The sequence below is a fragment of the Conger conger genome, chromosome 3 (genome assembly GCF_963514075.1).
Source record: "Conger conger chromosome 3, fConCon1.1, whole genome shotgun sequence".
Lineage (NCBI taxonomy): Eukaryota > Metazoa > Chordata > Actinopteri > Anguilliformes > Congridae > Conger > Conger conger.
This window is the reverse complement of record NC_083762.1, coordinates 29,010,071-29,026,433: the sequence shown is the minus strand read 5'-3', so window position 1 is coordinate 29,026,433 and position 16,363 is coordinate 29,010,071. Positions and strand designations below refer to the sequence as shown.

General features: G+C 41.8%; 1 protein-coding gene across 1 annotated transcript in view; it reads left to right on the top strand.

The window, feature by feature from the left end:
- The window catches only part of LOC133124968 (heparan-sulfate 6-O-sulfotransferase 3-B-like), a 104,633-nt gene extending 88,780 nt beyond the window's left edge, over positions 1-15,853 (top strand). Inside the window, exon 2 of the mRNA XM_061236599.1 lies at positions 15,136-15,853. Coding sequence (XP_061092583.1) covers positions 15,136-15,853 — 718 coding nt within the window. The remainder of the gene's footprint in view (positions 1-15,135) is intronic.
- Positions 15,854-16,363: the final 510 nt, after the last annotated feature.

Below are 16,363 nucleotides of genomic sequence, written 5' to 3'. Positions count from 1 at the left end.
ACACATTTTCTATTCTATTTTCTATTTTTTTGTCTTCAACAATGTCCTTAGAATGTCTGAAAAAAAACTTGCTAGTGATTGTGGAGTGTCAGGGAGTGGATGATTATTTACAGTAGACACTGTTGAGTTGTACAAGTTAGGGAACGTTGGTCGATATAAACAGATGGTCACCAACTAACAAGGCCAATAGCTTTCTAAGGTCTACACAACACATTCCACCAAAAAGCCCAGAAAAGAGGCATGGTCACATTACAGTAGGCAGGCTATGAATACAATGTGTTAAAACATTTTCTGATTTTCCTGACTGGGCAAGGAGTTTGCTAGCCACCTAGCTTGGTAATTCCTTTATAAAGCAGTACCACATGCAAATTACAAGTTGATTTATTGCCAACGTCCAACCCTGCCCACCCCAGTCACCGCCCCTGCTCAGAAAGATTGTTTTTTCGTGAACCTACATATATGTTCACCAGAAAGTTAATGTACAAACCAGCATATGCCGATTGCACCAAATAATTTGTTGTTATATTGAACAGCATTCACAAGTATTGTTCCATGCCCCTAAACTAACAGTCTGTGACCCTGTTCTCTGCCCTATTTCCCTGTCCTATTTCCCATAGGACTTTGACTCTCTTTGAGTTCTGTTGAGATTGTAATTAAACAAATGCATCAATATCTTTAGACATCATATACTGTGTCTTCAGCATATACTGTATGGGACTAGTTCTGTCAGAATTAATACAGAGTTCATAAAACCTACCTTATTTTTTTGCATTGTTAAACTACAAATAAGCATTTAAACTTGCATGCCAAAAAAGTTTCATATGTGCATTTTTGCTTTTACAGTAGAACCTCAGAGATCCAAAACTTGAAAAACGAATAGTCCACTTAATATCCAGGGAGGGTATGGAATCAGACATATAACATTATGACTGCAAAAATGCAAATGAGTAACACTATTGAGAGAAAAATGTACAAAATTAGACAAGGGACTGACTGATCCCAGCGACTGATGCTAAAGAGTAGCCAACAAGGAAAGGCCCAAATTTGCTGTTGGATGGAAGCGAGAAGCAGGCAAATAATTTGATGGCACTTTTTATGATGCTATTGTTTGGCCAAATGCCATTGAGTTTATTGGTTTATTATGACTAGAATAAACTGAACTGAAATAAATATTTAATTTCCTAAAATTTGTGTATTTCAATATCACTTTCCGAACAAGCTTCCTTCCCGACATGTTCGGTTTTCTGAGGTTCGACAGTATAGAAAATACACAGATCAGATTTCCCTTGCAGCATGCATGTTTATAAGGGGAGAATTATGGTTCCTACTATGCCTAGATGGACTTATGCACAATGCTTTGGATTACCAGCAAAATGTAGACTACAGCACCACAAACATTATTCCATAGCTACAGTACAGGTTAGTCTCTCTGGAAAGATGCAGTTTATCATTTATTCCCGTTTTCCTTTATTGTTTCTGTAATTCTCCCTCTGCTTGCACTTGTTTGCAGCCAATGTAGTTAACATTGCTAGGTATATGCCTCTACTGGTAAAAATTATGTTTTTAGATAGTCGAGAGGCCTATCAGCGTATCTTGTCAAGAAGATGAAGAAGAAGAACAACAACAACGTATTAACAGCAATAACATCACAGAAATCTAGGGGGAAATAAAGGCAAAGCAATAGTTAAATTTTATAGGCTAATAAAGATTTTATTGTTGATTGTTGAAAGTGGCAAAAGAGGGGAAACTTAGATGCCCCAGTTTTATTCTGTAGTCACCAAACTTTCCAAAATGGAGGCGATGAAACCACTCACATATTAACCTACCACTTTAATGGGTATTTGCTGTTATTTTTTGTGAATACTTGCATTAAGTGTATCGCTATTTTAAGGTTTTTTTAAACAATGTACGATGTCGGCAGTGACATACGTGCATTATTTTGAGTATTATTTATGCATATTCTTTGTTTGCATTTTTGATGAATTCTTTCAATATTTCCTGTTGTTTCTTTTTGTTTCTTTGTTTCTTTGTTTCTTTGTTTTGATGATGTAAAGGGAGAGGCCATTTTGTCACATATTCCAGTCTTGATTAGCCCATTTTAGAGTTTAGAATTTGAATATAAAAATAGATAAAAGTAGTTGTATAAAAGGTCAGTTGTGTACAAATGGGTATTGTAACCTGAATTCCTCTGTTTTTGACCAAAGATGCATGGAATAACATGCAGATTGCCTGGGCCTGAAAATTCAAGACTAATTTCAATAGCCCTAAAAAACTGTTTCTATGTTTCTTGTACAAGCAGCTCAGATTGAAATAGAGGTGAACTCTTTAGTTTACCAGAGCTTGAGCTGATATTTATAGTGATTTGCCTCCAGGCTATATTGCTGCTTTAGAACAAAAATCATTCCTTGGCTTCTCTACAAACTCTCTCGAGGGATGGGCTCTATGCAGTACATTGCAGAGTTCCCAAACTGCTTCTTCTCTTTCCATAAATATGTTTGCATTGGAAATACTGCTGTATGTAATATGGCACAAATATGTAGAGTTTACTTGAGCTTAAGGTTGCCGGTCTTGAGGACGCGAGTAAAGCTGAGGTGCAAGGACTTTGTCACAGTCACACTTTTTCTGTTGTTTTGGCTCTGGGGTGGGTTTCCCAATAACATTGGCTCTTAAGATTAATGAGTGTGTTTACAAGCAATGGGTGTTCTCTACGTACGTGGGTTTGCCAAACACAGCCCTTAGACCGACTCTGAAGGGGAATTTAACGACAAACTTATTTGCAAAACGCGTCCATGCTTAACATAAATCCATGTCGAATTGAGCTCATCACCTGATTTTAACTAATCAACACTTCATCTGATAATTTTCCTGTTGAAATGGTCTACATTTTGTCTATACTAACCGTATATGTAAAAATGAATATGTAATGAATATGTATGTGAAAGAAATGGATAAGAGCGAGTGCTAAAAAGGACCGAATAAGTGAAGGTACACATGGAATATACAACGTTTGTTGTATACAAGTTCTGTTAGTTTATCATTGTTATTCTTGTAATTTATTATTTTTTATATTCATGTCTGGTGTTCTGTTTACATTCATTATTTTTTGCACTTGTCTTCCCCTGTGATGTCTGAGTCTGAATGTTTACGAGCCCGAGTCACTCCCCTGTCTGCGTGCTCCACTATTCAGGTGTTTACAGTAGTTCCAGGGTTCAACCTTCCTTCCAATCTTGCATTCTTTACTTCTTTCGCTAGATAATGTTGTAAAGCACTATTCTTAATAACAACTACTAATTTAGATATTGTACAGTACTAATCATATTAATACACTTACTGTCTGTCTAACTAACAAACTAACAGTCACTTAATTTGGGCAGTTTAGATTTAATCACATAACTAACTTACTAACGCATCTCCAGTTTCAATTCTGTTCTATAACTCCGCCTCCCTATTCTATCACTGATTACTTGCTTAGTTTCAGCTAAGTGTTCGCACCTGTCTCTTGTATCACTACCTCTCCTGATTCTGTGCAATTGTCTACTCCCTAGTCCGGAGCCGTTTGTATTACATTTTTCTTTGTGGATCCAGTCCATGTTTTCGTTTCCCCCTTGTTATTGTGTTATTAGCCTTTCATGTGTCTCACCTGATGTTTATTTGTTAGACCGCCCTCACTCCCATGCCCCGCCTAGTTTGTCTCATTCCCCTGTGTATTTATACCTGTCCTTTTCAGTTGCACTTTGCTAGTTCGTCTTGTCCTGTTTTGAGTCCCGAGCCCTTTAATTCCTTCTCCCTGTTCTAGCCTCCTTATTCCCGAGCCCTCGCCCTTGTGGCATTCTGTTTGGCTTTTTCCTGTTGGTTTTTGTTTCGTTTCCAGATTTCTTGTTTATGACCCCTGGCTATTTTGGCTATTCTTGTTGAATCACGATTTTGGATCTCTGCCTTGTTTGGACTGACTTCCCGGTTTTTTAACTTTGCCTTTTTTTTTATTACGCTCTGTCTGCCCCTTCATCTGCCATTAAACCTGCCATTTTTTCACATCCCAGTGTCTGCGCATGGTTCCTCTGCTCCATCTATCGTGACAACGTTACACTAAAAGTTATTGTGGCTGATGCATTTTAAGGTGGGGGCATGTCTGAACAGCTGTATTTAGTTGTACTCCCGCATGGCTCACAGTCTCTACATGCTAGTGACATGTGCCAAAACTATCCTCTTAGACCAATTACTTATCCTCTAAGATATGTAATTCAAGCTACAAATACCCCTTAACCTGCATGTTTGTATTTCAGTGCTTCAGCAGAACTATAGCTATTGGTTAGCTTCAGGGCATGAGCCGTGATGAGCGTCTCTTTATAATAATACTGTTGTTCACTCCATTGTCTTAACATCAGATCTTTCTCAGTCTAAACAATGGCACGCATATTATGACACCTGAATATTACGAGTGCATGCGAAGTGCAATACAATCTGGCACATAACTGCACCCGAAGTGGGTGCTGCTTCACCGCACATATTTTGTGGATAAGTGCCATCTACTTGTGATTTTGATGCCTGACAGTGCTGCGACCTGTATCAGCCATATCTCTCATGTTCAGCAGCCCTAGAATGTGTGTAGCTCACAACTTAACTGTAGGTCTCACAAAGTTGTCTGGCTATTTCTGTCCTTTTGCCAAATTCCATATTTTCATCCTAGAACTTGTCTACACATTAAGTTAAATTTGATGAATTACAATTTGTAATTAATTCTGAAATGTCACATTAAATACTCATATTAAACATAGCCTCTGCAGTAAAACACAACATATATTTGTCTGAAATGGAAAATTAACCTTATTTTTAGTTTTGGCTAGAAATGTTTTACTATAATCGTATTGTGTGCAGTAATTAATGCAGATACTGATTTTTGAGGAGACTGCAGAAAAGAAAGAAAGGTCAGTGCTGATAGCGGTAGTTACAGGGGAGTTGAGCTGAGCTGCTAAGGGCCAAGAAAGAAGGGTTTGCATTGTAATTTCACCATGATCATGCCATTGACTTACCAGACACCTGCTGTGAATTGGGTATTGCTCTCTCTCCCCATCTGGAGAAGCTCTGACATGTAGCCAGAGTGTGCAAGTGAACATTCAAATTATATTTGTGTGAATCCTCTCTCTCTCTTTCCTCTCCTTCCCTCCCTCTCTCCCCCCCCCCCCCCCCTCTCTCTGCCAGTTCAAAATCAAAAGGGCATTAAGTGTCTCCACTGTGGTGTCTTATGATATAGGCTTCAGCTAATCTTCACATGGTAAACGTAATATTCTAGAGCTGTATGCCTTCTTTAAATTGCTGAAATTACAGTTGGAGAAGAGAAAATGCCTAAGAGATTCTGTCATTGGAAAGCTAAGAGTCAGCAGATTTGTGCCTGTAATTAATTCTCACCATGCTCTTTATTTTCCATAAGGTCACATTAATCCAGATAATTTCATCACTGCTCAAAGGGCAATGCACCCTGGACACGGACGATGTGAACAAGCAATCTGACACAAATAGCTTTACGTGACATTTAACCCTATGCACATTGTAAGGCCTGAGGAGTAATGTACAGTGTGCGACCTTAGCAATGGAATGAAGTCAAAAACATGTAATGCAATGTATTTTCTGCAAGTTCTTCTAGGTTTTATATTTTATATTGCAGTATTTATTTATAACTTTATAGCGGTCTGTAAAGTTTCTGAATCTAAACCGTATCTATGGCCAGGGGTCCATGGTAGTTGGAGAGGATTGTTTCATAATTGGGTAGGATCGGTTTAACTCGTTTTAACTTCATACAACTACAGAACCTGTCCGATTGCATATTGAGAAGGGGAATTTTCTACAAAAAATTTATTCTTTTTCCTGAAGCATGTTGATTTGTCCCTCCATGTCCCATTCTATGTCGGTAATGAGAACCAGCAGGTTGTGGCTATCCATGGAATCTCCCCCAGTGACCACTGCATTTTCTTATGTACACACAGTAGCAGACACATCACCACAGGAATGGAAAGCTACCTCCCGCCACCATCCAACAGTCCGGCAAGGAGACCGGAAAGTTCTGTGACTTGGCTCTGGCAGGCTGAGATACAGTCTGCTCTGCAAGCTTCTGTGAAGCGAGACAGCACAACAACTTTGAGCATTTGCTAAGGCAAAGATGAAAAGGACAGAACTTATTTGATATGTCTTTTCATTCCAGGTAGAAAGTCATTCTGCATCTTTCAGGTATTGGTATGGAATTCCCTAGCAGTATTTTTTATTTCAAAGAAGGGGTGAAATACGATGCGGTGGTCTTCATTTTGATTTGATACAGCATGCAGGATTGAGTGAGTATCATTTCACTGAAGCTTTGTCATTATAACAGGAAAAAAAGTTTTATGTACTTGACCATAATAGCTACCATAGTTGAAAATATTTACAACTGCTCCATGCTGGTCACCTGAGGTCACATGACACAGCTTGTCCAGAAGGATCCTTACTTATGGTGTATAAAGACGTGTTACTTAACTCTGCTGCTTACTCTTAGTATTGCAGTCACTGCAGGTCTTAAGAAGCATTCTCCCATATCAAGTTCTCATCCAGATCTCAAGACTCATCACTGACAGATAAACCCGATGAAGACAAAGCTCCCTGCACCACAGCCCATGTGTCAGAGGCTAAATCTACAGCTTCTTTTTTGGTGGTGTGCAATTATGGGAAAGGGCAGGGACGTGGAGTCATGCCATTAATGTTAATTACAGGCTATTAGAAGGAAACGATCAGTGGCTTTGGTGCCGGGCTGTGTGAATTGCTTCTGTTGACTGACACAGGTGTCGAAAGCGACAGAGTAGGCTGTTGTTACTTTATAGAGAGGCTCATCCTTCAGCTGCTTGCTTTGTCCTCACAGTACAGAGGAGTTAACTACACAGTGTTCAGTGTAAAATCACCTCATTTTACAATCTGTGTATCTTTTAGCCACTGTAGATTCCCACAAATAAACGACAAGGGTTGAAATTAGCACAGTTGATGATGCAGTGTTGTTTGATTTTACCGACAGGTATTTATTGATTCATATTTGAATCTGAAACCAAACACTGCATAGTTAGCATAGTTATACTGTATTTATATATATCAGTCGGTTTTCTGAACTGCCCTTTTCAGGTCACCTTCCACAGCATCACTGTTAGGTTCAACTAAAGAATTTGAGAACCTGAAACAAACAGTTCTTGCTCAAAATCCGACCAATGTGTCTGAATTAAATCAGTTCTGTGGGCTAGAATTTCTCCACAGCAATGTGAAAGACTGGCATGGGTAGGGTTACTATATTAAGACATTAGAGGAAGGCTTTGGTTGCACTTATTGCTGCTAAAGATGGAATGACCAGTTATAAAGTTGAAGGGGGCGATGTTATGTTTTCACATGGGTGATTTGGGTGTTAACCTTTTTCATTATTTAAATGTACAAAAATGTGTTTGGTGTCTCCCCAGTTTCCCTCTGCCAAATATTATTTTTTGTCTAAAGATTGGAAACCATTCCGTGTAAAACATATGCAAGTAGAGGTAATCAGGAAGGGGTCAAACACTTTTTCATAGAATTGCACATACAGTACTTTACATATAGAACTGTTGGCAGAAATGCATTGTTAATGAGAGAGGTTGTGAGTGCAAATTAACCACACATTACAACAGTGGTATGTAGAAGAGCAATTATGAACACACAACGCGTCAAACTTGTGAGTGGATAGGCTACAGTCTAAAAAATAAGTCAAATAAATACCTAATTAAATATATAGGGATTGTGTATTAGTCAAATGCAGTTAGTTAAGTCCACGTTCCTGAACCACTGAATGGAAACTGCTTTAATTATGGTATTCGTCATACTTATGAAAGGGTTGGCCAATGTGGGCTTTATTCTGCATGGAGCAAAAGCAGTGCAGCTTTTGGGATTCAGAATGATTGCATACATGTTCTGCAAGCCTCAGTTGTGCAGCACTGCTGCTTCTCAGTTGAGCTCTCTGGAAGTGACAAAGATGCAATATAGATCCTATCCATTTTTACTCTATGATTAACCATGTTTGGAAATAACTTAAATACCTTTCCTGCCTCGGATTGAGATATTCACTCTTGTCGTTTAAACCTGATTGTATAAATTTACTCTTCAATCTCCCTGTTTACCCACTCAAGAAAATACAAAAGTAGCTACATCCTGTTCAACTGTTGAATGTAGATGGCCGAAAAAGAGGAGGTTAGATAACCGACAATCAGAGGCCATTAAAGATTGAGGACGACCAACAGAGAAGAGGTCACTAAACATTGCAAATGACCGACAAAGTGGAGGTCATTAAACATTGCAGATAACCAAAAAAGTGGAGGCCATTAAAGAATGAGGAGGACAGAGAAGAGGTCATTAAACATTGCAGATGACCGACAAAGAGGCCACTAAAGAATGAGGATGTCCAACCAAGAGAAGGTCATGTGTGTGATTGCTGCTGTGCTGCTGGTTGTACTTTTACATTTTTTTCAGTAGGTACAAGCAGGGTTTTATGTAGGAGTGGGAGCTGGATACTTATTCCTTCTGACAGTTTTTGCAGGTGACCTTTCCACTTTGGGCCTCGTAGAGAGCGTAGCAGCGTGCTTACGGCCCAAAGACGGGGAAATGGGACCCTGCCTCCCGTCCTCCCACCACAGGAAGAATCAACTCGCAGCTGTACCCAGCAGGGAGCACTGAACACGTTGTTCGGGCTGACGCTATCATCGCACGGACTGAACACACGCTGTTACTGTGCTATCTCTCGTGCTATCATCCACACTGTCTTCCAATCGAAGTAATGAAAGGGTTTGGCCTGAGAATTTATTTTTGTGTTATATTTTGTTCTCAAAAGAGAATGCCATTAAACTCATCACATAGGAGCATGGCATTAATTGCACATTCTCTAGAGAAAGTGAGTGTTTGGAAATAAGCCCAATGGATTGCCACTTCCGAGCTATGTGGGAACAAAGAGGAACAGACATTCAGTGGAAAGGCCTCAATAGTTCTTATCTGTTTGACTAAAAATGAGTCACTGTACTGTGGACATTGCTGCGGAATGTGTAAAACATGTAATATGTTTGAACATACATACTAGAAAAGCCAGGTACTGAGCTTTACTGGGAGAGATTAGGAGAGAAAACTGATTGTATAAAAAAGCTGAGCATTGTATTGTTTAGTCACAATGTCTTTTAGCAAAGCAGCAATTCTTTCCTCTGTACACTGTTTCAGTAAGCAGGTTTTGTGTTATAAATAGCCTAACATGGCTGTTGATTTCCAGGAGATATTGAGGTACATTTCAAGGAGACAAATAGTTGGTAGTGCTGCAGGTCAGATGGGAGGAGGGTGGTAGATTGGGAGGATGGAATGGGGAGTCGGGGTGTCGGAGTCGTTGATGGAATTGTGGTGTATACCAGCGGATCTTTCTAGAGATCACAATAAATGCAAGAGACTTTGGCTGTCTGCTGTTGAACTCTGGGGAGACATTCAGTTTAAGCCCTGAGCCAAGATCACCCCATCTACTCTAGTTCCTATCTCTCTCAGAGCAATAAGTGCAATGAGCAAATTGATCTTGGACCAGCAAGTCCACAAAAAGGTTTGTGGCAGATCTTGCTAAGCCCTGCAGATCATGGACAATGCATGATATTACATTTGTATAACAAGCTACCCTAACAGAAATGGAAAAACTGTCATAAATTGCAAATATGTGGCCTACCAGTATAGGGCAGTGGGGTTTGTATGGGAAAGCTGCAAGGCAGTAATGGGTCTAGGTCCTTATGTGTACCTGTATATGTTTACCTGTTTTACCACTTAGAATCCCTATCCAGTCTATTCCGAATATTTGGTATTTATTAGACTTATTCGTCTTCTGCTGCTGTACCCTATCCACTTAAGGCGCTTGACACATTGTTTGTTCAGAGATGTTCTTCTGCATACCACTGCTGTAATGTGAGGTTATTTGGGTTGGTGTCACCTCCCTGTCAGCTCTGACCAGTCTGGCCCTTCTCCACTGACCTCTCTCATTAACAAGCCATTTTAGCCTGCAGAACAGCTGATCACTGGATGTTTTTAGTTTTTCGCACTATTCTTTGCAAACTGTAGAGACTGTTGTGCGTGAAAATCCCAGGCGATCAGCAGTTTCTGAGATGTTCAAACCACCCTGTCTGGTGCCAACAATCATTCCATGGTCAAAGTCAATTAGATCACATTTCTTCCCCATTCTGTGTACAGTATGGTAGTTACAGCAATGTGTGTGCTGCTGTTATTGTTGCTGGCCTGGTTCTGCCTATGGCCTTTATGTTCTGGTAAAGCTATTGAGCTTGGCACTGAGGTTCTGTCCGTAAGATTCCATTCACTGTAAGTAGAGGTGATCTCTTTTTGCCTGTAGTCTTCATGTCTCCCAGAACATTGTTCCATTCTCTCCATGACAAATGTGTAGTCAGGGAATTGCTGTAACTGGACCACCCTGCCATTCTACCAATTCCACACTGCATCAGTCTAACGTACCATAGATCCTCAAGCAACAGCTTTGATATTAATTTCTCTTACACCTTTAAATGAGAAATGAAACATCATGGAAAATTAACCTTGGTTTTCACAGCCCTATTTTATTGTTAGAACTGAATTTGCACTGCCTTCACACTCGCTAAGTTCATTCTTGTGTCTTCTTCCTCCCACCCACGCTTTCTAAGCAATTCTCACCTTTTCCTCAGCTTCATGCAAGTGTGTGTGTGTGCGTACATGTGTGTGTGTTTGTGGTGTGAGTGTCTGTCAGAAGCTCACTTAGTAAATCAGAGTTTAACAAATAACCCTTTAAGACTAAAACATATTCACATCAGTCTGCTAGAAAGCAGTGCGCATAATTAAACAAACTGTGTTAAGTTTAGCCAGTGTAGGTTTACATTATATCATTTATAGATCAAATGTTGCATACGTGTGGGCACTCATGTGTGCTCTGATTTGAGGAACTGACCCCAGCATTGATGGCTGTAATTACAGAAAGGTCACTGTATACCAGTTCTTTTCCCACTCAGAAAGAAACTTTGCCATAATTTCTGCAATAAAACCCAGCTGTTCCAGCAGAATATGGAAGGTGGAAAATTATCCCAGCAAATACCTCTGCTCGGTTCAGTTCAGAACTGCCAACAGTGGTCTTTGAATTGTAATGAAATGCAAAGTGTTAGCTCTTCCTCAGCGTCAGGGGTCCGCCAGGCACACGTTGCTCACAAGCAATGCTGTGCTGGCATGTTATAATAGGTGTACAGAGTGCCTTAATCACTCTTTAATCTGCATGTTTCCCTCTGAGCGCAGTTTGCGTCAGTCACTCACTTTATCGTCAGTGTTCTCTCCATGTCCCTGGATATCTGTGATTTCAAGTCATTATTTTTTTCAATGTATGAATAATTGCCTTTTGCCCAAATAGTGCACTGATATCGATGTGTGTGCGTGCTTGACGTGTGTGTGTATGTGTGTTTGTGTGTGTGTGTGTCCGTGTCCGTGTGCCTGTGTGTGGGTGTATGTGCATACATTTGTGTGTGAGTATAAAAATAATTATATCGGGCAAAAAAAAGATCATTTTTAAAAGCTAAATGAGCGTGAATGCCAGTGAGCAGAGAACAGCAAGGAGGAGCGTGAGTGGGGTAAGAGGGGGATTGAGGGAGGAGTGAGGGTAGGGTAGGAGTGGTGTTGAGGGAGGAGTGAGGGTGGGGTAAGAGGGGGACCTCCTGGGATCAGTGAGCCGTCCAATATTTACAGTGGGCTCCATAATTATTGGCACCCTTAAAAAGTGCTGTAAACTAGAAAATAATACAGTTATGCCATAAGCTTTATTTTCCAACATGCATAAGGTTGTGTGCTTTATTACTGATTCAATGGATTCAACCAAAGTCTTAAATTTTTTAAATAAATAAAATATTTCCCCAACATATTGGCACCCCTGGTTTAATACCCCTGGCAAAGGTGACAGCCATGAGTCTTTTCCCATCATTTGCGATAGCGAACACATTTGGAGGGATTTTTAATTAATCCTCCATGCAGAAATTTTCAGAATCATTGATATCCTTGTGTTTGCGCATATAGACCCCCTACGTCAGTTCAGACCACAGATTTTTGATGGGATTTAAGTCTGGAGGCTGAGATGACTATGACAACATTATGAATAAGTCTCAGCTTCCTACCAGCGGCAAGCAGATTTCCTGCCAAGATTTCCTGGTACTTTGTTAAATTCATTGTGTAATTGATCTTAAATAGTGCCCCTGGCCCACTGGCAGCAAAACATCTCTAATGGGTACAAAAAATACATAAACGGTTAAACATACCACTTAGCATTGTAAGGGCAATAATAAAAAGGCATAAAACATATGGAATGGTTGCATACTTGCCAGGAAGAGGCGAGGGAGGCAATAAAGAAACCAAGGATCACTGGTTTTTAGATTTCTGAGATAGTTTGCATCTTGGAAGTCTCAAAAAGAACCATAAAACCAAAAGAAGCCACCTCTATACCAACAAACTCTTTGGATGGGTGGCAAGAAGACAGCCCTTACGGAGCACAATAAACAAAACAAGCATCGGAAGTTTGCCAAACCTCATTGGAATTATGCCTGGAAGGGAGTCCTATGTTCAGATGAGAGCAAAATTGAACATTTGGGGCATACACACCATCAACATACTTGCCGGCAAAATGGAATGCATACAAGGAGAAGCATACCTACTGTCAAATATGGCAGTAGGTCATTGATGCTTTGGCAGAATCTTGGCAGAAAATCTGGTTGCCTCTGCTAGGAAGCTGAGTCTTGGTTGCAGGTATACTAGATTGTCCAGCAGGACAATGACTGCAAGCATACATCAAAATCCACACAGAAATGGTAAAGTAAATACAACAACCATGTTCTGCAATGGCCTTCTCAGTCTCCAGACTTAAATCACATGAAAAATGCTGTGGTCTGAACTCGCAAGGATATCAATGATCCTGAAAAGTTCTGCATAGAAGTATGGTCAAAAATCTTTCCAAATGTGTCGAACCTCTTACAAATTATAGGAAAATACTCTTGGCTGTCATCTTTGCCAGGGGTGTTTGCACAAAGTATTAAACCAGGGGTGCCAATAATTTTGGGACATGGGGTTTTCAGAAAAGTTTTTGAATTGCTAAATAAAAAACATTGAAAGATGAGAGTAAATGTATTGAAATAAAAGTATATAGTTTTCCCACATGTCTGAACATAATATATACAGTAGATCATTATCCGTGTTGTTTCTTATATGCAGCCTTTTTATATACTTTCATTAAGGATGCCAATAATTCTGGAGCCCACTGTAGCTATATGGTCTGACGATGAACTGGAGGCAAAGTGTGTCAATTTTTGAGTGCTATACTCTGCATGTTCACATCAGTAGAGCCGGTGCTATTCAGATTCAGTAACCGTTACACATGGTTTTAATAGTCCATCCATCCATTCATTCATTATCTGAACCCGCTTATCCTGAACAGGGTCGCAGGGGGGCTGGAGCCTATCCCAGCATACATTGGGCGAAAGGCAGGAATACACCCTGGACAGGTCGCCAGTCCATCGCAGGGCACACACACCATTCACTCACACACTCATACCTACGGGCAATTTAGACTCTCCAATCAGCCTAACATGCATGTCTTTGGACTGTGGGAGGAAACCCACGCGAACACGGGGAGAACATGCAAACTCCGCACAGAGAGGCCCCGGCCGACGGGGATTCGAACCCAGGACCTCCTTGCTGTGAGGCAGCAGTGCTACCCACTGCACCATCCGTGCCGCCATGGTTTTAATAGTGCAAAACATAAATTAAATTCATAAACACTAATTTATCTGCGTTATCTCTTATACTGTAAACCACTGCCTTTACAAAAAATAATATCTGTCTCCCTTGCTAGGGCACTCCATGCAAGCCATAATCCAAAATTTAACTAGATGGCAGTTGGGTAATTACGGTATTTGGAAATCGTGCAAATTAGCATTTGTCACAAACGGACAACAGGCAAGACCCAGAACCCACTTATCCCATAGCATCAACCCATTGAGGGTGTTGTCTAATACAGTACAGACAGATAATACACTTAATATACCAAGAATGTGATTCAGGACACACGCACACAAAATATTCAAAACAAGATCAGAAAAAAACAATCCGGCAAGAAATGCGCAACAAAGAAGTACGATTGCGGTCCGTTTGTCACGGTGTTTGGCTCGTAAGCAAACTGTCTGATCTGGAGTTAATGTGTTGACTGCTGTTTTGTATTCCGGAGCGTGTTCCGGTGGCTAATGTTGCAGTGCCCCGGTGCATTCTTACCTTCTCGCGAACGTCCTCTGCACTGTGGAGGGCTGATGAATTGGAGTAAAGCCGTCTCATTTTTCTTCGTGTTCACTGGCTGTCCCAGGCCTTCCCTGGATTGAGGCAAAATGCCCATTCTGGCCGACAGGCAGTGAGATGTTGGACAAAACGTGTTTCATTTAATAACTGCTCTCCGTGAAACCGCCAAAGGAATGTATTTCTCCTTTGAACAGTGGAGTAGAGTGCGGTGGACAATTGTTGCATAAAATATCAGTTTTATCACAATATATTGTTAGGCAGCACTCTTTTATGCTCTTACCTGTGGAAAGGGAGTGAAGGGGAGGGTCTTTTACATGCCACATGCTCTGACAAAATAAAACCCCGGGAAAGAATTTATTTGGATGTATTGTAACATTCGGTCATGATGTCTCTGCTGTAAGGGCTCATCGATTTGGAGTGTTGGTACTGAACATTCGAAACATTATAGAGGAAACATTTATTCTGGGTGTATTTTCAAATGGCTATTGACTTTTTCCAGTAAAAAGCTTTTGCAACTCCAATTAGATACAAGTTATATATCATATTTTATAGTATTTTCTTTCAGAAAGCAGCAATAGGTGTCTGTTAAGAGGTCGAAAAATGAGACTTTACGATGTTATCCTTCATCCGCTCACCACTTTCCAAGTTGCAATTGATAGGCCCTTTAAAATGTAATTTGGCCTGGCCCCAAAACCTACTGCCTGTCTTTTCCTCCCCGGCCGTTCATAAAACACAGCGACTCCCGCCGCAGAATTGTGTTGTTCACCTCCGTGTGTCTGTCGCCCCCTGCAGGAACTTCTACTACATCACCATGCTGCGCGACCCTGTGTCTCGCTACCTGAGCGAGTGGAAGCACGTCCAGAGGGGAGCCACCTGGAAGACGTCCCTGCACATGTGCGACGGCCGCTCTCCCACCCAGGACGAGCTCCCCACCTGCTACAGCGGTGACGACTGGGCCGGCGTCACCCTGCTGGAGTTCATGGACTGCACCTCCAACCTGGCCAACAACCGGCAGGTGCGCATGCTGGCTGACCTCAGCCTGGTGGGCTGCTACAACCTGTCCTCCATGAACGAGAGCGAGCGCAACCACATCCTGCTGAGCAGCGCCAAGAGCAACCTGCGCAACATGGCCTTCTACGGCCTGACCGAGTTCCAGCGCAAGACACAGTACCTGTTCGAGCGCACCTTCAGCCTGCGCTTCATCTCCGCCTTCACGCAGATCAACAGCACGCGCGCCGCCAGCGTGGGCATCGGCGACGACACACGCCGCCACATCGAGGGGCTCAACTTCCTGGACGTGCAGCTCTACGAGTACGCCAAGGACCTGTTCCTCCAGCGCTTCCAGTTCAGCCGGCAGCGGGAGCGCCAGGAGGAGCGGCTGAAGAGGAGGGAGGAGCGCCGCTGGCTGAGGGAGCAGAGGGCCTTCCTGTCCCAGCAGAGGCAGGAGGAGGACCGGGCCACGGTGCCGGCCACCACCGAGGACTACGCCAGCCAGGTGGTACGCTGGTGATGGCGCCGGCAACGGCCTCGGTTGAGCCGGACACTACGGCAGTCTGGTCTCTTTCCGTCCTGTCTGTCCCTCTGCCCACTTCTCTCTCTCGCTATCTCTGGCTATCTATCTGTATGCACTCAGTGACCAGTTTATTAGGTGGACCTGTACACCAGCTTGTCAATACAAATATCTAATGAACCAAACATGTGGCAGCAACTCAATGCACAAAGCATGCAGACATGGTCAATAGGTTTAGTTGCTGTTCAGGCCAATCTGAATTGGGAGGAAGTATGGACTAACTTTGACCGTGGAATGATTGTTGGTGCCAGACTGGGTGGTTTGAGTATCTCAGAAACTGCTGATCTCCTGAGATTTTCACCCACAGCACTCTCTAGATTTTACAGAGAGTTCTGCGAAAAACAAAAAACATCTGGTGAGCGGCAGGTATGTGGGCAAACATGCCTTGTTGATAAGAATGGTCAGCGGAGAATGGTCAGACTGGTTCCAGCTGACAGGAAGGCGGAGGAC